This window comes from Chlorocebus sabaeus, chromosome 20 (assembly GCF_047675955.1).
Source record: "Chlorocebus sabaeus isolate Y175 chromosome 20, mChlSab1.0.hap1, whole genome shotgun sequence".
Taxonomy (NCBI): domain Eukaryota; kingdom Metazoa; phylum Chordata; class Mammalia; order Primates; family Cercopithecidae; genus Chlorocebus; species Chlorocebus sabaeus.
The window spans coordinates 134,603,856-134,623,109 of record NC_132923.1 but is presented as its reverse complement, the minus strand read 5'-3'; the positions used below and the strand labels follow the sequence as shown (position 1 = coordinate 134,623,109).

At 54.8% G+C, this 19,254-nt stretch overlaps 1 protein-coding gene across 4 annotated transcripts in view; it reads left to right on the top strand.

Annotated features, from left to right (window-relative positions):
* Positions 1 to 19,254, top strand: part of PRKCZ (protein kinase C zeta) — a 142,640-nt gene that overhangs the window by 66,890 nt on the left and 56,496 nt on the right. For 3 of the 4 annotated variants that reach the window (XM_073007928.1, XM_007980936.3, XM_007980934.3), the window contains one exon: positions 18,566 to 18,651. In XM_073007928.1, the coding sequence (XP_072864029.1) occupies positions 18,566 to 18,651 (86 nt within the window). Of the gene's footprint in view, positions 1 to 16,965; positions 17,313 to 18,565; positions 18,652 to 19,254 lie in introns of those variants that run through there. The other variant, XM_007980937.3, reaches the window with a different exon arrangement.

Sequence of the window (19,254 nt, the reverse complement as noted above, 5' to 3'; positions counted from 1 at the left end):
GAAGAAAAAGAAGAAGCTGAGATGCAGCAGGTGTAGCTGGCTGCTGTTGGGGGGTTCAGCTTTTCTTTATGGAAAGAATGTTACGGTCTGGGTGCCTCCATTCTCTGATATCTTTTTCTTTCTTGACTTTTTAAAATTGAAACAAAACTCGCTAAGACATGACATCTGGAGTGTTCAACTCCACGAGTTTTTACAAAGCAAACTGCACCGTGTCACATCGCTGATCCGTGTGTAGCTTGTCCCCTGCGTGCGGGGCCGCCCCACACCCCGAGGTGACCCTAGGCGTAACTGCCCGTCCCCAGCCTCTGTGCCTGCAGATAGTTTTGCTTGTTTTGAGCTTTTGTCTTGGGATCTGGGTCCATCCACCCTGAGTGCGGCCGCTCAGTCAGGCCCCTGTGTGGGGCTCTCCCATGGGGTGGAATGCGGTTCTGCCGTGTCCGTCCCTACTGCGGGGCTGCTCTGCTGGCTGAATTCTCCACATCTTATGTATCCACCCTCCTCTTGTGAGGCACTGGGGTCCCGGCTTTTGGCCACAGACATCTGAGCACCTTCTGTTGCCCGTGGTGCGTCCTTCCTGTGGGCACACCCAGGAGTGGGGTTTTTGGGAAACAGATGTTTCCCTCGCGTGGCCGCACCAGGTCACACTCTGCACTGCGTTTCTGACTCCAGTTATGTGGGGTTTTCTGCACCCACAGCCACTCTGACGCCAGCTGGTGTCCGTGTTTCCATTCAGCTCCGACATCAACTACCTGACGTTAGTGCAGACCCCGCAGATTACGGCCTTGTTCCCACAAGACTGCCCCTGCTTGAGAGCCAGCCGCAAGTGCCAGGTGACTACCTGGATTCTGACCAACTGGCTGTGAATTGGGGGTGTCCATGACCCCTTCCTGAGGCTCAGGGGTGGGTTAGAATAGCTCCCAGAATGCAGGAAAACGCTTTGCTTAGTGTACCTGTTTATTGGAAAGAACGGCCACATGGAGGAGCTGCACGGGCGGCTGAGGTGTGGGGGGTTCAGAGCTTCCATGCCCTCTCCAGGCAGGCCGCCCGCCAGCACCTTGGTGTATTCACCAACTCAGACACTCCCCAAACCACAGCATTGCGGGGTTTTTGTGGAGGCTTCATGACAGGCACGATTGATGAAACAGCCGGCCGCCGCTGACTGACTCAGTCTCTCCTGTCTCGTCTCTGGACCGTGGGCTGTGGGATCAAAAGTTCCAACCTGTTAGGCATTCCTTGGTCCTGCTGAAGACCGGCCGCATCTTGGAGCTGTCTGGGAGCTCCCAGCTCCCCGTCATCTCATTAGCATGCAGAAACAGGCTCTTACCACACCCCAGGATTCCCAGGGTCAGAGGGGCTGCGTGCAGGGAAACTGAGACAAAGGCTGAATCTGTGTTGATGGCACGGTCGCTCTGGGTTGTGTGGGAATTCCTGGACCCACCTCCTTCCAGCACGTGGGTTGTCAGAGCCCTGGGTTGTCGCCAACACAGCAGATCTGGAAGGCACCAGGCTGTGGCCTCGTGACAGCTGAGGTGAGCTGCTTCTCCCAGGCTCCTGGGTTATTGGGGACCCTCCTTTATAATGGTGCCTGTTCCAGTCTGTTGCCCCATTTCAAGATTGGGCTGTCGAAAAGCAATGCCATTGGGTTGTCCGTCTTTTTTTGTTAGTTCGTGGGGACTGTGTTTTAGAGACAAGCGCTTTGATAATGTGTGTTGCAAACGTCTTCTGTCACTCCGCAGCTCGCCTTCCGGTCCATGGATGGTGTCTTCTGATGAACAGAAAGCCAAAGCTCAGTTTATAATGAGGGGTTTTGCGTCCCGGCTGCGTGTGGAGCCTCTTTCTGGGCTGATCTGTCCCCTTCATTTTTTGCCCCCGTGTCATAGTGTTCTGATGTCTTCCGCTTTATAGTCACCATTGGTAACTTGTGTTAGGAGTCTCTGATTTGGGGTTTTTATTTTTGAAGTTTATCTTGGTGGTTCTTGGCTTTTTACATTTCCATACACATGGGCTTGTTAATTAATAAGCCATTCACAATTGGCTTATTTATTTTTAAAAGCTCAATAAGATATTTGGGTTGCATTTGGATTTACTGATCAGTATGGGAGATTAGCGTCTTTACAATACTGAGGATTCCAGTCCGTGGACCTATCTTTAGGCCTTTGATTGGGTTTTTTTCTTTTTGGTGGGGGAGTTCTAGAGGGACAGGACCTCACTCTTGTCCAGGCTGGAGTGAAGTGGCGTGATCATGGCTCACTGCAGCCTTGACCTCCTGGACTCAAGCAATCCTCCCACCTCAGCCTCCCAAGTAGCTGGGACTACAGGTGTGCACCACCATGCCCAGCTATCTTGGTATTTTTTTGTAGAGACAGGGTTCCCTATGTTGCCCAAGCTGGTCTTGAACTCCTGGGCTCAAGTGACCCTTCTGCCTTAACCTCCCAAAGTGCTGGGATTACAGGTGCGAGCCACCGTGCCCAACCTTAAATTCTTTGAATAATATTTTGTAGTCTGTGTGTAGCAGTCACCCACATTTTTTGTTCAGATGATTCCCTGGTATTTCAATGTTTATGCTATTTTAAACAGTATTACTTTTACAATTTGGTTTTTTATCTTTTTGTTTATAGCAATGTGTAAAGAAATGTGATTAACTTGTTCATCTTGGTCTCTCCTGGTCCCCGTAGTTTGTCTGTGGTTGCTCCGTTTCATCAGTGACCGGCTGTTTGTTTCTACCTTTCCTTCAGCTGTTGCCTTGTTACCCTGGCACTGTTGATCCTTCCAAAACAGTGTGGGACAGAAGTGGTGACAGGCACATCCTCTTGTGCCTGATTTCAGGGAAAAGCTTTAAGAATAACACCATTAAGGGTGCTGTTTGTGGAAATACTGTTTTTCCTTTGTAAATCCCCACCAACAAATTAAAGAGGTTCTGTTTTATTTCCAGTTGAAAGTTGTTAATATGAATGGCGTTGAATTTTTTCAGATGCTTTTTTTTCCTTCATCTGTTGACGTGGCAGAACTTTTGTCCTTTATTCTGTTCATACGATGAATTCTATGGATTGACTTTTAATGGTAGACCTATGGCATTCCTTTAGTGTACCTTGTTTGGTCGTGATGTGTTAACCTTTTTGTATTTTGTTTGATTGAGTTTGCTATTATTTTGTTTGTTTTTGCAACTGTATTTATGAGAGAGATTAGCCTATTATTTCCTTTTTTTTTTTTTTTTTTTTGGAGTCTCACTCTGTCACCCAGGCTGGAGTGGAGTTCAGTGGCAGGATCTCGGCTCACTGCAACCTCCGCCTCTCTGGTTCAAGCGATTCTCCTGCCTCAGCCTCCTGAGTAGCTGGGATTACAGGTGTGTACCGCCAAGCCCAGTTAATTTTTGTATTTATAGTAGAGACGGGGTTTCACCATGTCAGCCAGGCTAGTCTTGAACCCCTGACCTTAGGTGATCCGCCCGCCTTAGCCTCCCAAAGTGCTGGGATTATAGGTGTGAGCCACCATGCCTGGCCATATCTTCCTTTTGATCGATGCTTTTATCATGATGAAATGTTGCTCTTTAAGATGAAAAGTATTATTGTCACTAACATCTGATCTGTAGATCTGTATGATGTTAGAGTGACTACACCAGCTCTGTGTGTGTGTGTGTGATGATGGGAAGGAGGGAAGGGGACTTAGTGTTTGTTTATATGCTCTATTTTTTCATCCTTTTACTTTCTTTTCTGTATGTTTTGGAAATGACTCTTATAAGCAGAAGTTAGTTATTTTTAATCTAGTCTGAAAATGGCTGTGTTTTAAATGAAGGATTTAGTCCGTTTACATTTAATGTCACACTGGTGTGTTACATCGTAGCTCTGTCATCTTGCTGTTGGTCTTTATTTGTCCTGTCTGTTCTTTTGTCACTCTTTCTTGCCTTCTTTTGGTTTAACCAAGTGTTTTTATTCCACTTTCCCCCCTTTTATTCTTATAGCTTTGTTAAGTAATACTTCTCTTAATGTTATTTTAATGGCTACCCGAGAAATTATGAGTCACATCCTTGGAACGTAGCTTAAACTGCTTTTACTATTTCCTTCAAAACCTTATAATAGTTTAATTCTTTTTATTTCTTTATTATTACTATTATTATTATTATTACTATTATTATTATTATTTTGAGATGGAGTTTCATTCTTGTTGCCCAGGCTGGAGTGCAATGGCGTGATTTTGGCTCACTGCAACCTCCACCTCCCAGGTTCAAGTGATTCTTCTGCCTCAGCCTCCTGAGTAGCTGGGATTACAGGTGCCCACCACCATGCCTAACTATTTTTTATATTTTTAGTAGAGGCAGGGTTTCACCTTATTGGCCAGGTTGGTGTCAAACTCCTGGCCTCAAGTGATCTGTCTGTCTTGGCCTCCCAAAGTGCTGGGATTATAGGCATGAGCCACTGTGCCTGGCCTAATTCTTCTTCTTTCCTTATTGTAGTTTGTGCTATTATTCTATCAGTCTTTGTGCTGTTATTATCATGCCTGTAAATTCTATGTGTATTTCAGACCCACAAACCAAGTGTTGTCTTAGACAGTGGCCCTTCAGATTTACCCCCCGGGTTACCCTTCCTAGGCACTCTAGTCTTCCTGCAAGACGGCGCTTACATGGAGACGATCTTCCTTCTGCCTGAAGTAGTCCCTTTAGTATTTCTTTCAGCACAGACTTGTAACTATCTGCTTTTTGTTTGTGTGGGAAATGTCTTTGGCATTATTTCTGGAGGGTGCTCTCCACTCTGTGTGGAGTTCTAGGCAGGTAGGGGGTTTCCCCAAGCAGGTTTTTGCGTTGGCTTAGGGTGTTTGTCATTTCTGTGGTGAGGACGCCTTCCAGCCTCACTGCCACCCCTGGAAGGCAGCGTCTCTCTGTTTTCTCTGACTCCTGTTAAAAATGTCTTCATCACAACAGCAGCCTTGTGAAGGAGAGAGGAATCTAGAATTTCTCCTAATTGAGGTTGGTAGAGCTTTTTGAATCAGGGACGTGATACCTTTTGTCTGTTTTGGAAAATATCAGCCCTTGACTTTTCTTTTTCTTTTTCTTTTTTTTTTTTTTTGAGACGGAGCCTCACTCTTGTTGCCCATGCTAGAGTACAGTGGTGTGATCTTGGCTCACTGCAATCTCCACCTCCCTGGTTCAAGTGATTCTCCTGCCTCAAGGCCTCCCAAGTAGCTGGGATTACAGGCACTTGCCACCATGACAATCTAATTATTTTTTTGCATTTATAGTAGAGACAGGGTTTTGCTGTGTTGGCCAGGCTGGTCTTGAACTCCTGACCTCAGGTGATCCGGTTGCCTGAGCCTCCCACAGTGTTGGGATTACAGGCATGAGCCACTGCGCCTGGCATCCTAGTTCTCTCTTCTGGGGTGGGAATGTCTATTCTGTGTCCTTCTCACATGCAAAATACCGTCATTACATCCCAATGGCCCCAGAACCCTTAATTCCTCCCAGTGTGGTGGTGGCAGTCTCGTCTGAATCAGGCGTGGAGGAGCCTGGAGGCCCATTGTTCCTGAGGCCAAGTTCCTCCCTGGCTGTGGGCCAGCATAACTGAACAAGGCGTGCACTTCTGGAATGCGCTGGACAGAGTGTGTGTCTCCCCAGAATCCATATGTTGAAGCCCTAACCCCCCAGCATGATGGTGTTTGGAGACAAAGCCTTTGACAGGTAGTTAGGGTCATGGCTGTAGTTAGGGTCATGGTGGTAGCATCACCTCGGTAGTTAGGGTCATGGTGGTAGTTAGGGTCATGGCTGTAGTTAGTTAGGACATGGTGGTAGTTGGGGTCACGGTGGTAGTTGGGGTCACGGTGGTAGGGTCACAGTGGTAGTTAGGGTCACGGTGGTAGTTAGGGTCACGGTGGTAGTTAGGGCCATGGCTGTAGTTAGTTAGAACATGGTGGTAGTTGGAGTCACGGCAGTAGTTAGGGTCACGGTGGTAGTTGGGGTCACGGTGGTAGGGTCTTGGTGGTAGTTAGGGTCACGGTGGTAGTTAGGGTCACGGTGGTAGTTAGGGTCATGGTGGTAGTTAGGGCCATGGCTGTAGTTAGGGTCATGGTGGTAGTTAGGGTCACAACTAGCTAGGGTCATGGTGGTAGTTAGGGTTACGGCGGTAGTTAGGGTCATGGTGGTAGTTAGGGTCTTGGTGGTAGTTAGGGTCATGGTGGTAGTTAGGGTCATGGTGGTAGTTAGGATCACGGCGGTAGTTAGGGTCATGGTGGTAGTTAGGGTCTTGGTAGTTATGGCGGTAGTTAGGGTCACAGCAGTAATCAGTTAGGGTCATGATGGTAGTTAGGGTCATGGCTGTAGTTAGGGTCATGGTGGTAGTTAGGGTCATGACTGTAGTTAGGATCATGGTGGTAGTTAGGGTCTTGGTGGTAGTTAGGGTCACAGTGGTAGGGTCACGGCTGTAGTTAGGATCATGGTGGTAGTTAGGGTCATGGCAGTAGTTAGGGTCACGGCGGTAGGGTCATGGTGGTAATCAGTTAGGGTCACGGTGGTAATCAGTTAGGGTCATGGCGGTAGTTAGGGTCACGGCGGTAGTTAGGGTCACGGCGGTAGTTAGGGTCACGGCGGTAGTTTGGGTCACGGTGGTAGTTAGGGTCTTGGTGGTAGTTAGGGTCACGGTGGTAGTTAGGGTCACGGGGTAGAACCCTTGTGGTGAGATTTGTGCTCTTTATAGGATGAGAGGATGAGATGCAAGAGGTTGCTCCTGTACTCTCTGCACCACGTGAGAACATGGTGAACGTGTGGCCGCTAGCAAGCAAGGAGAGACCCCGCCCTTCAGTCGCCGTCATCTGACTCTAGCCTTGGAAACATGAGAAAGTGAATGCCTGTCACTTAGTCACCCAGTCTGTGGTATTTTGCTGTGGCGGCTGAGCCGAGGGAGACAGTTCTATAGGTCTTGATTGTCCTGGTGGCTGTGAACCTGTTTTTGTCTCAGTGAGATTCCCGGCCCAGCTTTCTGTGTGGCCTTCGAAGGGTCAGCAGACACCGTGCACGTACAGGGCCTGGGTGGCGCATCTCTCTGGCAACACCTCCTCTTCTGATGTGCTTGCTGGTCTCGGATGCCTCCAACACAGTTTGGCTTATTTTCCAGCTTTCATCGATTGTTTGTGGGAGGAGGGTTAGACTCCTAGCGTGGCGTCCCTGGTCACATCCTCAGCGCCGCGTCCCCTTGCAGCTCAGCTCTTGGTTCTGAGTTATTCTGACTCAGCCGCACGTCCTCACAGTGGCCTTCCTGGCCTGGCTCTGCCGGGCGCTGGGCAATCTCTGCCTCCAGCCTGGGCCTTTGGGTCTGTTTGAGGGTGGGGGACACGGAACGCAGCAGTGAGGATCTCGGAGCAGCTTCTTGTTGGTGTTGATGTGTTTTTTTTGTTTTAGTGAATCCAGAAAAAAAAATTTCTTACATAGAAAGGAGCGGTATTTGGTATGAATTTATTTGCAACTGACTGCTTGGAAGTTGGCGTACATCTTTCCACGGAAACTGTGAAAATACTGGTCAGCCTCTCAGTCATTTTCTAAAATCTGGATTTTGTATTACAACAAGTTAGGATGTTTTCAGTAGAACTGATTGTAAGGCCAAACTGTAGGAATGTAATTCCTTCCCAAACGTCTCTCGGGGGCACTTTCCTGAACGGCTGCTGACAGCAGCATTTGGGGACGGTGGGGCGGAGGATACCCTGGGGGGCCTGGCTTCTTGGGAACCGGAGGCTTTGGCCCTCGTCCCAGCCCTGCTCCCCTGAGGAGGGAGGCATGGGGCCCTGGGCTGGCTGCAAGACGTGGAGTGACTGTGGGTCCCCGTGGCCCCTGACACGCGCCCAGGGAACCCAGGTAAACACCGAGGCCCTTGTGCTGCCTCCCGTCTTCCGTGCGCATTCCATGGCAGGTGAGTCCGATTATTCGAAGGAGGCTGGAGTGTGGGCAGAGGGCAGCACCAGGTTTCCCAGTCAGATTTACTCAGGGCTCCTCCAGCAGTCCATGCCACAGTGGCTGTCCCTCGGGGGCCCACGCACCCAAGCCATGGCCTCCTGCCCTCATGCGGGGATTTGTTCCCCGGCAGGAGCTGCCCGGCTGCCTCTCGCCAACATAAAGCACTTCCTTTCTGTGGAGCGCAGTTCCTGTCCCGGGGGTCCATGTTGGCCACTGTGGGAGGCAGTCGGGCAGCTGAATTTCCGCAGGTGGGAATGCCACGGCCCGAGGATGTTGCCCCTGTCCTGAAGGCTGTCGCCCGATCGCTCTATCCAAGGCTGCCCTGGGGCAGCATCACCTGGGGGTCCTGCGGGGGCTTCTCAGCACAGCATCCAGCACCCCTACCCAGTGTGTTCCCATTGCAGTTTCTGCCCCCGCCTGAACCAGGCACCAGAGACCCAGATGCCAAGGCCTGTCAGCTTCCTCAATGGGAAAGTTTTCTTCAGTGAACAAGGCTCTGTTTTATAGACTTTTAAAATTTTCAGCTCAGAAACCAAAGTCAGCCGACGTTGATGGCCTTGGCGAGCTGGTCTGCTGCCGTGGGCTGCAGGGGCTGCCTAGCCGGAGTAGTGGCCGGGGCAGGTGCTGACCACAGGCTGTTTGGCTGCAGGTGATGGGCAGGTGACCCATCACGTGTCCAGAGGTGGGTGCTGCTGGTGGGTAACCCAACTCATTCCCTGTCTCCCCCCAGCCGCCCTAGGCTGGGGACCCTGCCCCGCCGACCCTGCCATGCTCACCCCCCTCCAGCCTGACTGTGTGTCTCAGTCACTTGACCGCCCTGGGCCCATGATGTCACTGTGAAATGCCCTCGTCTAATTGGCTTAGACCCCAGATGAGCGAGCCCAAGGTCTCGGGGCATCAGAGCCACCCATGAGGGCAGCTGGATGCAGTGGCCACAACCTATGGTTGGGGAATGGCATTGCCCAGCTCCACTGCGAGGGGACCTGAGGCTTGGACTGCAAGACTGGCCCAGGCTTGCCACTTGCCCCACACCAAGGGTCACCTTCCCGAGGGCCGCAGACACCTGAGCAGCCCCCATGCCACTGCGTCGTGGCAGGGACATGCCCGTCCATCCCTCCCAGGTCCCTTATCCACCTGCCTGTCCCTTTATGTCACCCACACCGTGATACCCGTTGTGCTGCGCCGTGTGGCCCCAGTGCCCACAGGGCCAGGCTCTGCCCGTTCCTGGGGGTCCGTGTGTCCCATGTGCCTGGACGTGAGAGGACGGAAGTCGGCAGAGCTTGGCTCCCCATTTGCCCGACTCGTGCCTCGGCTGTGCCTCTTCTGTCCCTCGAGCTCTTCTGTGCCATGTGGTTGCACTGAGCAGCTGTGGGGAAGAGGGAGGTGGTTGCCTTGGTGGGAGCCTGGGCTGTGGCTGCCGGTCCCCAAAACAGACGCTGTACCCCGGGCAGCTGTCCACTTCCCGCCACAGTGGTGCCCAAAACCTTTTCCAAGTCTTCTTCTGTGACTTTAGTGTTATTTTTCAGTTACCTTTAAAAGCATAGCATGTTTTCAGTCACATTTTTCAATTGGGAAATAGATCTGTGGTTAGAAACGGGAAGTTTGAGTTGCAGGCTTGAGATCCGGGCAGGTCCCTCAGATGGAGGGGCTGCACCTCCACTGCCCCCCACCGCTGCCCCTGCCCCACGGCCACCCCAGATCCTCAGACACCCTGCCCTGTGCCTTCTCACCCTCTGGTCCTGGCTGGGCCCATCCCGCCTCCCACTGCCCTCAGCCTCTGGAACAGTGCCTGCATGACTGGCGCCATCCAGCGCAGAAGGAATGAAGGACTTCTGTTCAGACAGCTCTGCCGCGAGCGTTCTGGCCTGAAATGCAGTGGGAGCTCTGGTGTGGGTGTAGCCAAGGCTCAGGGGCTCCGCACCAGGCAAACAGGCTAACGGCATCTCCTGCGGCTCTTGGTGGCTTTTTAGGACTCCGTGTCCAACATGTTCTCCATTGTCCCTGGCAGCCCCTGGCCAGGGTGGCCCAGTGCCCACTATAGAGGGTGCAGGTCAGTTTGTGGACCAGTGGCCAACCAGGCTCAGTCAGGCTAGGTGGGGTCCCACCCCAAACCCCACACTCCAGTGTCTGGGCCACAGGCAGCCCTGGGACACCTTAGCTCTGGACACGAATTTGCGGTCTTTGCTGTTCTTGTGTCTCTGTTTGCCTAGGACATGCTGGCAGCTAACTGTGTGCTGGGGAAGCCTGGAGAGGAAGCCAGGTGGCCCCGGGCTCCTGGAGCCCAGAATTCAGTGGAAGTCACTGCCCGGGGAAGAAGTGGAGTCTAGAGGTGGTAGTGCCCATTTTACCTACACCCTCGGTGACAGCTGCACCCCGGCTTCTGGGGACCTCCTGGCCCAAGGGCACCTCACTGTCTCCTTGTCCTCTTGGTCACTGATCTGGCCTACCACGGAAGGCACCTGGCTCTCTGCATATGGCTCGACCACTGACTCGCACCCATCCGGGCACCGCGGGGCCATCCTGTGGCATTGCTTTGGGCTGTGCTGGTCACCCCGTGTAGTGGGGCCGTGTCCAGTGAACAGGGGAGGCCTCGAGTGCCCCCTGACCTGCTGCCGGGGACTCAGCCCTTCCCTCACCACCCCCACACCCAAGGACTGTCACCTGTCCCAGCCTGCTGCGCCGAGCTTCGTATTTTAAAACGTGTTTTCTACGTCTTGTCAGAGCGCTCAAGGCGCGAGATTGCCATGGAAACTGAGCTCCTTAGAATTCCTGTGGCCGTCCTAATTATAGAATCTCAAAGACACGCACAGAGTTCCCTGAGGTTGTCGGAGTTAAGACTGAAAGAGGAGGAGTGGCCCCTGTAATCTCCACAATTTTGTTCGCTGCTTGCTTCAGCAGAGCCTGGCACCCAGGGAGGTGGCAGGATGGGTCCCTGATGGGCACATGACATCGAGCCAGCTCTGACTCCAAAGCCAGGTCCCTTGTGCCACAGCCAGCGCTCAGCCTGACCCACGCGGCTGCACCGTCCACTGTGTAGGGGGCGTTGCGGGAGACCCCAGGCTGTGTCCTGACGCACCCCCGGAAGGACCTGCTGCTAAGTTGGGCTTGTCTTCGGGACCCTTTTCCACAGAGGTGGCCAGGGGGACTCGCGGTGCCAGGCCCACAGTCTCCTCGCCGGCAGTATCTGGGGGCCGGGGGCCGTTCCCAGAGCGCACTACCCAGAAGGGCTCCCTTCTTTTCACAGCGCTGACTGTCGCTTGCGTCAGAAATAGGCCCGTCACTTTCCAAGCAGAAACCCAAACACTAAAAATTCGACTGTGACTTCTGAGGGGTGGAGGCCGCTGGGTCCCCCAGCATCCCCGCCTGTGCAGCCAGAAAGGCAGAGTGGCTGCCGGCTAGCGTGTCCAGGCCCGCTGCACTTAGGGAACCTTCTAGTCAATTGCCTGAAGTTGGAAGGTTTGGGGGGTTTTCGTGGTTGCTTTCGTTTGTTTCTTTTGGCAGCTGCAGAATTCCCCAAAAAGGTGGGAATGTGGATTTGTCAAGAAAGATGCTCCTTTGATTTAGAGGAGGCTAAGGAGGCCCTAAGTGCAGTCTCACCTTGAGAAAAATACCAGGCCAGTCCCAACGGAGGGGCGTCCTGCACTCAGAACTGTCACGGTCAGAAAGCAAGGGGAGTCTGAGAAACTCACGGTGCAGCAGGGCCGGCGAGGCAGGACGGCAACACGCGGACTCCTGGACGGGACCCTGGGGCAGACGCAGACGGTGGGTGAAAACCGAGGAAAGGTCTGAGTATCGCTTCAGGTAGCCATGGATCCTGGCTCATTAATTGTAACAGTGTAGCAAGCGGGTGGAAGGTGAGAGCTGTGAGGAGCCGGGCAGGCGGGGTCTCTGGGAACTCTCCAATTTAAAGCTGTTCTTAAAAATAGTTGATTTAAAAAGACAGTCGAGGGCGGCTCTGCCTACAGCTGGAGTTGAGGTTCTGGGTAGCACCAGGCTTCCTCTCAGCCTCCATAGGCGAGTTGGGGACAGGCAGGGCCTTGGCCACAGGGAGGCTTCTGGTTACCAGGTTCTGCACAGCCTTTGCAATTTCCCTGTGAATCTGAAATTACCCCCAGATAAAAAGAGTGGGTTTTTTTTGTGTTTGTTTTGTTTTGTTTTCGAGACAGGGTCTGGCTGTGTTGCCCAGGCTGGAATACAATGGTGTGATCTCGGCTCAGTGCAGCCTCCACCTGCCAGGCTCAGGTGATCCACTGCAGCCTCCTGAGTAGCTGCGACTACAGGTGCATGCCACCACACTCGGCTAATTTTTTGTATTTTTTTTAATAGAGACAGGGTCTCACCATGTTGCCCGTGCTGGACTCAAATTCCTAGGCTCAAGTGATTCATCTGCCTTGACCTCCCGAGGTACTGGGAATACAAGCATGAGCTGCCCTGCTGTCCCTGTGATCCCTTATAACTCACCTGGTCCCTGCTTTCCAGCTGAGGACTGGCATGAACCTCATGGGGCTTCCCCCCCTTTCACTGAGGCAAGACCCAGGTGCTGGGAGTATTGGGCATCCTGCCCAACCAGGGTCCCCAGGTTCAGGGGCTCCTGGCATGCCTTCCCGCGGGACTCCGCATGGGGGTTGGGAGGGCGAGGAAAGTGGGAAACATGATGCCTGCTCAGAACTCCCACCTTGGAGACCCTGTGCCAGGATTTTCCAGAGAGACCAAACCAATAGGGTGTGTGTATAGAAAGATCTATTGTAAGGAACTGGCTTGTTCATAGAGACTCATGAAGCCCAAAATCTGCAGGGGGGCCCTGCTGGCTGGAGACCTAGGAGGAGCCACGGCCGCAGCACTGCTGCTCAGGGAGCTCAGGCTTTGTTCTGTGGGGGCCTTCGCCTGCTCGGTAAAGCCCAGCTGCATTGTGGTGGGCAGTCTGCTTCCCTCACAGCCAATTTAAATGTTTATCTCATCCATACTCACCCTCATGGAAACATCCAGAATAACATCTGACCAGCCATCTGGGCACCATGGCCCAGCCGCGTGGACACATATAGTGAACCATTGCAGGCCCTGCCTTGGCACTTGGCATCCACGCACATCTCCTTGAGCCACACTCGGTCTCTACACACAGCAGGACTCCCGCCCGACACACTCGGTCTCCACACACAGCAGGACTCCCGCCCGGCACACTCGGTCTCCACACACAGCAGTATTCCCGCCCGACACACTCGGTCTCCACACACAGCAGTATTCCCGCCCGACACACTCGGTCTCCACACACAGCAGGACTCCCGCCCGGCACACTCGGTCTCCACACACAGCAGGACTCCCGCCCGGCACACTCGGTCTCCACACACAGCAGGACTCCCGCCCGGCACACTCGGTCTCCACACACAGCAGGACTCCCGCCCGGCACACTCGGTCTCCACACACAGCAGGACTCCCGCCCGGCACACTCGGTCTCCACACACAGCAGGACTCCCGCCCGGCACACTCGGTCTCCACACACAGCAGGACTCCCGCCCGGCACACTCGGTCTCCACACACAGCAGTATTCCCGCCCGGCACACTCGGTCTCCACACACAGCAGGACTCCCGCCTGACACGGTTCGACCCTCCCGCAGGCAGTGCCAGCACACTTGGCCTTCCCAGAAGAGGGCCACCATCATGGGCTTGGACCTTCCAGCTGGACTGCCGTGGGGTGGGGCGTGGCCTCGCCTTTGTGGTCGTTGGGTCACTTGAATTCCTGCCTCTCGCTCATTTTCCTTTGGTATTTGCAAATTTGTCCCCGTGGCACCTGGAGCTGACCACTGGCTGCCACCTGTGTCCTGCCTCGAGCCGAGCTCCAGGCGGCGCCCGTGAGCAGGCAGGGATGCCAGTGGCTTCTTACCTGGGAGTTTCTTTGTAGGCTCAGAGCTCTTTGTTCCTTTTTAAAAATCTGATTTGAAGGCTGGGTACAGTGGCTCACGCCTGTAATCCCAGCACTTTGGGAGGCCGAGGTGGGCGTATCACCAGTGGTTAGGCGTTGGAGACCAGCCTGGGCAACACAGGCTGGGGCAACTCCCTTCCCTAATAAAAGTTCAAAACGAACCCTTAAAGTTTAAAAAGTGAGATGGGATATTTGAAGGAGGCAGGTCTGAAGGAAATGCCTGAAATTATCCTCTCTGTCCCTGTGCCCCCAGGTCATTTAGTTCTATTGTTATTCAACATACCTTTTAACACACACTAGGAGCGCAGAACTCCTAGCAATATAAAGCGTGGTAATCGATGGACATTACCCCCAGCAGCCAGCCAGGGGCAGGACTTAAGCCCTACCCAGCCGCAGCCTGTCCCCCACCGCTGCCAGCCTGAAACTGGATTGGTTACATCTGCCAGCCTGAAATTGGATTGGTTATTTGCTTACTAGAACATTTTTGTCACATGACTGTGTATTCTAAAACAAGATGTTGCTTTTGTTTTTGAGAGAGTCTCCTTGTGTTGTCCAGGCTGGAGTGCAGTGGTGCAATCTCAGCTCACTGCAAGCACTGCCTCGCAGGTTCACACCATTCTCCTGCCTCAGCCTCCCAAGTAGCTGGGACTGCAGGCGCCCACCACCACGCCTGGCTCATTTTTTATATTTTTAGTAGAGATGGGGTTTCTCCATGTTAGCTAGAATGGTCTCCATCTACTGACCTCGTGATCCACCCGCCTTGGCCTCCCAAGTGCTGGGATTACAGGCGTGAGCCACCGCGCCCGGCCTATTGGGTTTTTTTTTTTACTTGTTTGGTTTTACAGCAATGGCACCATGTTTCTGTCACCCTAGGGTTTGATTTTTGGTGTTTCTAAGACACCTCTGGACCACTGCACGTGGCTGAGGTGGGCTTCGCACTGGCTGTATCTTCCGTTGGACACGCACACATCAGTTTATTTATGCATTCTCTTGTCCACAGACTTTGGGGTCATCAGACATTCTTGAATGCTCTTGAGCCCAGGAGCCAGTGTTTCTGAGCTTTCCCGGAGCAGCAGTGGGCCTGCCGGGCCCTAGGGGGAGCAAACGGTCCTCCTTTCTGAGCTGCGAGGCTCTGCCAGAGAATAAGCCATTTCCCTGGTGCACTCCTGGGCCTCGAAGGTATTTGGGGCTGCGGGGGATTGATTTGTGCCAACCCCACAGTGTAGGAGACGCCTGGGCAGCCTTGCAGGTTCCTCCGATGGTTCTCCGGGCTGAGATGCTTGTGTCTCTGGGGCGAGACTCCTGCTCTGGTCTTCTGTTCCTATTCTGACTGCATTTTCCTCGTGGATTTTTCAGTCCAGCGTCCCTAGTCACAGGCCCTTTGTCTCTCACGTGTGCAGGTGACTCAGGGTGACTAAGATCTTCTGTAATTCCTTCTAAAATGTTTTGCCGCTTTGCTGCCCACGTTTCCATCGTTAGTCTCCGAGGGACCAAGTGTGTGTGTGGTGGGAAGCGGGGTCAGTCCCCGCCTGGACCGCTGTGACAGAACCCCACAGACAGGGTGACTTACACACGACAGGAACTTATTTTCTCAAGTTCTGGAGGCGTGGGGTCCCCATCTCCAAATACAGCCACATTGGGAGCTAGGGCTCCCCACGTGAATTTAGGGGACACTTCAGTTTGTCCCGGCGGGAACTGGGGACGCCGGGCTGTGTGTTGTGTCCTGTGGGAGAGTTTGTTCAGCCTGCTGGGGGCTCCCTGATGAGCCCTGGCGCCTGCTAGGACGTCACTCTCTTTACTGATTGAACTTGAAGGGTGTCCAGTTGGCGCATTTTCAGGGTTTCCCAGGCGCACTGGGTGTGGGTCCCGTGTGTCCTTGCTCCAGCCAGCTTCGATCCGTCCCTGGGCTCCGCCCCTCATTTGTGTCCCCGTCCCTCAGCTCCGCCCCCAGCTGTGTGTCCGTCCCTTGGCTCCGCCTCCCAGCTCTGCATCCGCCCCTCGGTTCTGCCCACAGCTTCTTGTCCATCCCTCGGCTCCGACCCCTCGACTGTGCTTCGGTCCCTCGGCTCCGCCCTCCAGCTGCGCGCCCGACCCTTGGCTCCGCCCCCCAGCTGTGCATCCCTTCCTGGGCTCTGTCGGCCGCTGTGCGTCCATTCCCTTGACTCCGCCCCCGGCTGTGTGTCCATCCCTCGGCTCCGCCCCACAGCTCTGCGTCCAGCCTTTAGCTCAGCCCGCAGTTGCCCGTCTGTCCCTCGTCTCTGCCACCAGTTGCTCGTCTGCCCCTCGGTTCCGCCCCCTTGGCTGTGCGTCCGGCCCTCAGCTCCACCCCCAGCTGCGCGTCCGTTCCTCAGCTCCATCCCCCCAGCTGTGCGTCCTTCTCTCAGCTCCACCCCCAGCTGCGCGTCCGGCCCTCAGCTCCATCCCCCCAGCTGTGCGTCCTTCTCTCAGCTCCACCCCCAGCTGCGCGTCCGGCCCTCAGCTCCATCCCCCAGCTGTGCGTCCTTGTCTGAGGTCCACCCCCCAGCTGCCTGCCCGTCCTTCAGCTCCGCCCTCCAGCTGTGCGTCCTTCTCTCAGCTCCACCCCCAGCTGCGCGTCCGGCCCTCAGCTCCACCCCCAGCTGCGCGTCCGTTCCTCAGCTCCATCCCCCAGCTGTGCGTCCTTGCCTCAGGTCCACCCCCCAGCTGCCTGCCCGTCCTTCAGCTCCGCCCTCCAGCTGTGCGTCCTTCTCTCAGCTCCACCCCCCAGCTGTGCGTCCATTCCTCAGCTCCACCCCCAGCTGTGCGTCCTCTCAGCTCCACCCCCCAGCTGCATGTCCGTCCTTCAGCTCCGCCCTCCAGCTGCGCGCCGCCTCTTGGCACCGCCCCCCAGCTGTGCATCCGTCCCTCGGTTCCCCCAACCCGCGTGCGTCCATCTCTCGACTCCGCCTCCTGGCTGTGCGCCCATTCCTTGGCTCCGCCCCCAGCTGTGCGTGTGCCTCTCGGCTCCGCCCCCCGCTGTGCGTCCTTCCCTAGACTCTGCCCCCCGAGCTGTGCGCACATTTCTCGGCTCCACCCCCAGCTGTGCGTCCGTCTCTCGGCTCCGCCCCCGGCTGTGCGTCCGTCCCTCGGCTCCGCCCCTGGCTCTGCGTCTGTCCCTCCACTCGCCACAGGCCCACCCTAACAAGCGGTGCACCGCTGTCTCTGTGGCCCACAGTGCTTCCGTCTCCTCCGGTTCACACGCTTCTCTTTTTCTCTTCAGAGAGGGTTGTTGGGCGGGCAGAGCGCCCCCCGAGGGAAAAGTTCGGCCTGCGGACTCCTGGAGCCAAAACCAGCTGTGGGCTGGTTAGGGCAGGATGCGCTCTGTCGTCGTGGGCAGAGCCACGTGGGCGCTCATCCGACCTCCTCAGGGCTGAGGGGTGCAGGGGCCGAAGGTGTGGCCGTCCCCGGGGGTCTGCGCCTTTTGTGGAGCCCAGGCCTGGCGCCCAGGTGGGTGGAATGCGGAGGGAGCACAGGCTGCACGGCCCCAGCGTCTGTGGCCGGAGGGGCCTTTGGTGTTACCAGGCCTCTGTCAAACCCTGTACCGTGCCCCAGGGTACTGGGACGCTGAGCTATCCTGGAGGGGGGCTGGGGGTGCTGAACCACCCGCCACCGTGAGGCCTGTTTCACGTGCGCTCCTGGAGGACCAATGTCTTCTTGGTCTCGCGCTGAATATTTAAAGGAAGAGGAGCGGGTTTTACCATCCGTGTGGCCTGATTTCAGCAGTTTCCAGCCAGAGCTAGTCATTTGCCTGTTTTAAAAACATTCCGTTACAATTTCCACTTCAATATATTCGTGGCACTTTCATTTGGTTCGTGAAAGTCGCTTTTATGATGGAATTTTATAAAAGCACAAAGCTTCCCGTTGTACGTTACGTTTCCAAAGATTCTGTTTACACACACATCCGTTTCAAGGCGTTTTGGAGAAGCAAAGCGAGACACGGTTTTGAAGAAGGACAAGACCCGCCGTCTGGTTACAGGCTTGGTGCTGGCACTTTTCATAAGAGGCACAGTCCACATGGGCTGGACTGTCAAATGCATGTTATAAAGATGATGTTTTTGGTAACTTCGAATGGAAATGGGGGCACGGTTGGTTTGGCTCTCCTGCCCTGAGATTTATTAGGTTAAAAGAAACTCGACTGGAGAGCCCTGGGCCTCACGCCGCTTGCATCTGGCGAGTTGCTGAGGTGAAGTCAGTGACGCTCTGCATCTTAGCCTGGCTCAGGCTCCAGTGTGGCGTCCGCTCTCCTTCCTCTGACAGTCATGTGTAAATATCGAGGCCCGTTTGAACTGTCCCTGTGTGGAAAAAAAGCCTGTTTTTCACGGGGCTGCCTGGGGAGGAGAGGGTGGAAAGGAAAACAGGCGGGGGCAAACAGCCCAGCCTGCCAGGCCTGGGGCGACTTCACTGCTCCACTGTCAGCCAGCGGCCGTCCGGTGGTGGATCTTGTCTGCGCTGCGAGGACACCTGGCTCCATCCTCACCTGGGCCGCTGTCTCCAGCCGCTGAGGCCGTGACACCATGAGGATCATGTGAGGAGGGGCAGAGAGCGGCCGCCGGGAGGCCGTCATTCCAGCCCTACCTTCCCTGCCTGGGAGGACGCTGCAGCCACCACCACCTGGACGGGAGTGGCGTGTCGCAGCTGCACTCTGCGTGGGCTCGTGGCCGCCACTCTGTTTCTTTACGCCTTTCTCCTGTCCTTTCCAGAATCCATCTACCGCCGGGGAGCCAGAAGATGGAGGAAGCTGTACCGTGCCAACGGCCATCTCTTCCAAGCCAAGCGCTTTAACAGGGTGAGTGGCCCCCTCGGGACTAGTCCCTCAAGGGGCCCTTTGTTACTTTTAAAAGCAAAGAGAGAGGAGGGAAGGCACGTCCTGCTGAGCCCAGGCTGGGCTCTTTTTGGTGCCCGAGGGCAGGGTCACAGAAATGCTTTCACTGGTGCGGAGATGAGGCTTTGACTAGGGCTTTCAGAGGCGGGAAGTGCCCTCTGGGCCTTTCCCTGCGTGGTGGCTGCCCAGTGAATGCTGTCTGTGTCTGCCTGGCTGGACTTTTATCAAGGCTCAGGTTCGCTGGCCTGAGGCCCCAGCCTGCCTGCATCTAGAGTGGAGCGGCCACATTCCACATGTAGTGCCAGGGTGTGTGTTTTTAGCTGCACACAGTGTTCCTATTGGCTGCAAGAGTCTCCGTGAACCCCGGAAGCTCCTTCAGCCCCTTCCCTACCTGGGTCTCTGTCTTTCCAGTGGCCACTCATGGGGGCCCTTTCCAGAGGACACTTAGCTTACTTCCCTTGTTTCTCTTTGTGGTGCTTTTCTAGTTCTTACGAAATGGGTGATTCAGATGCTTTTGTAATTGTCGTATTTCACAGTGGAAGGGGAGGTGTCTGGGGTGCCTTGGTG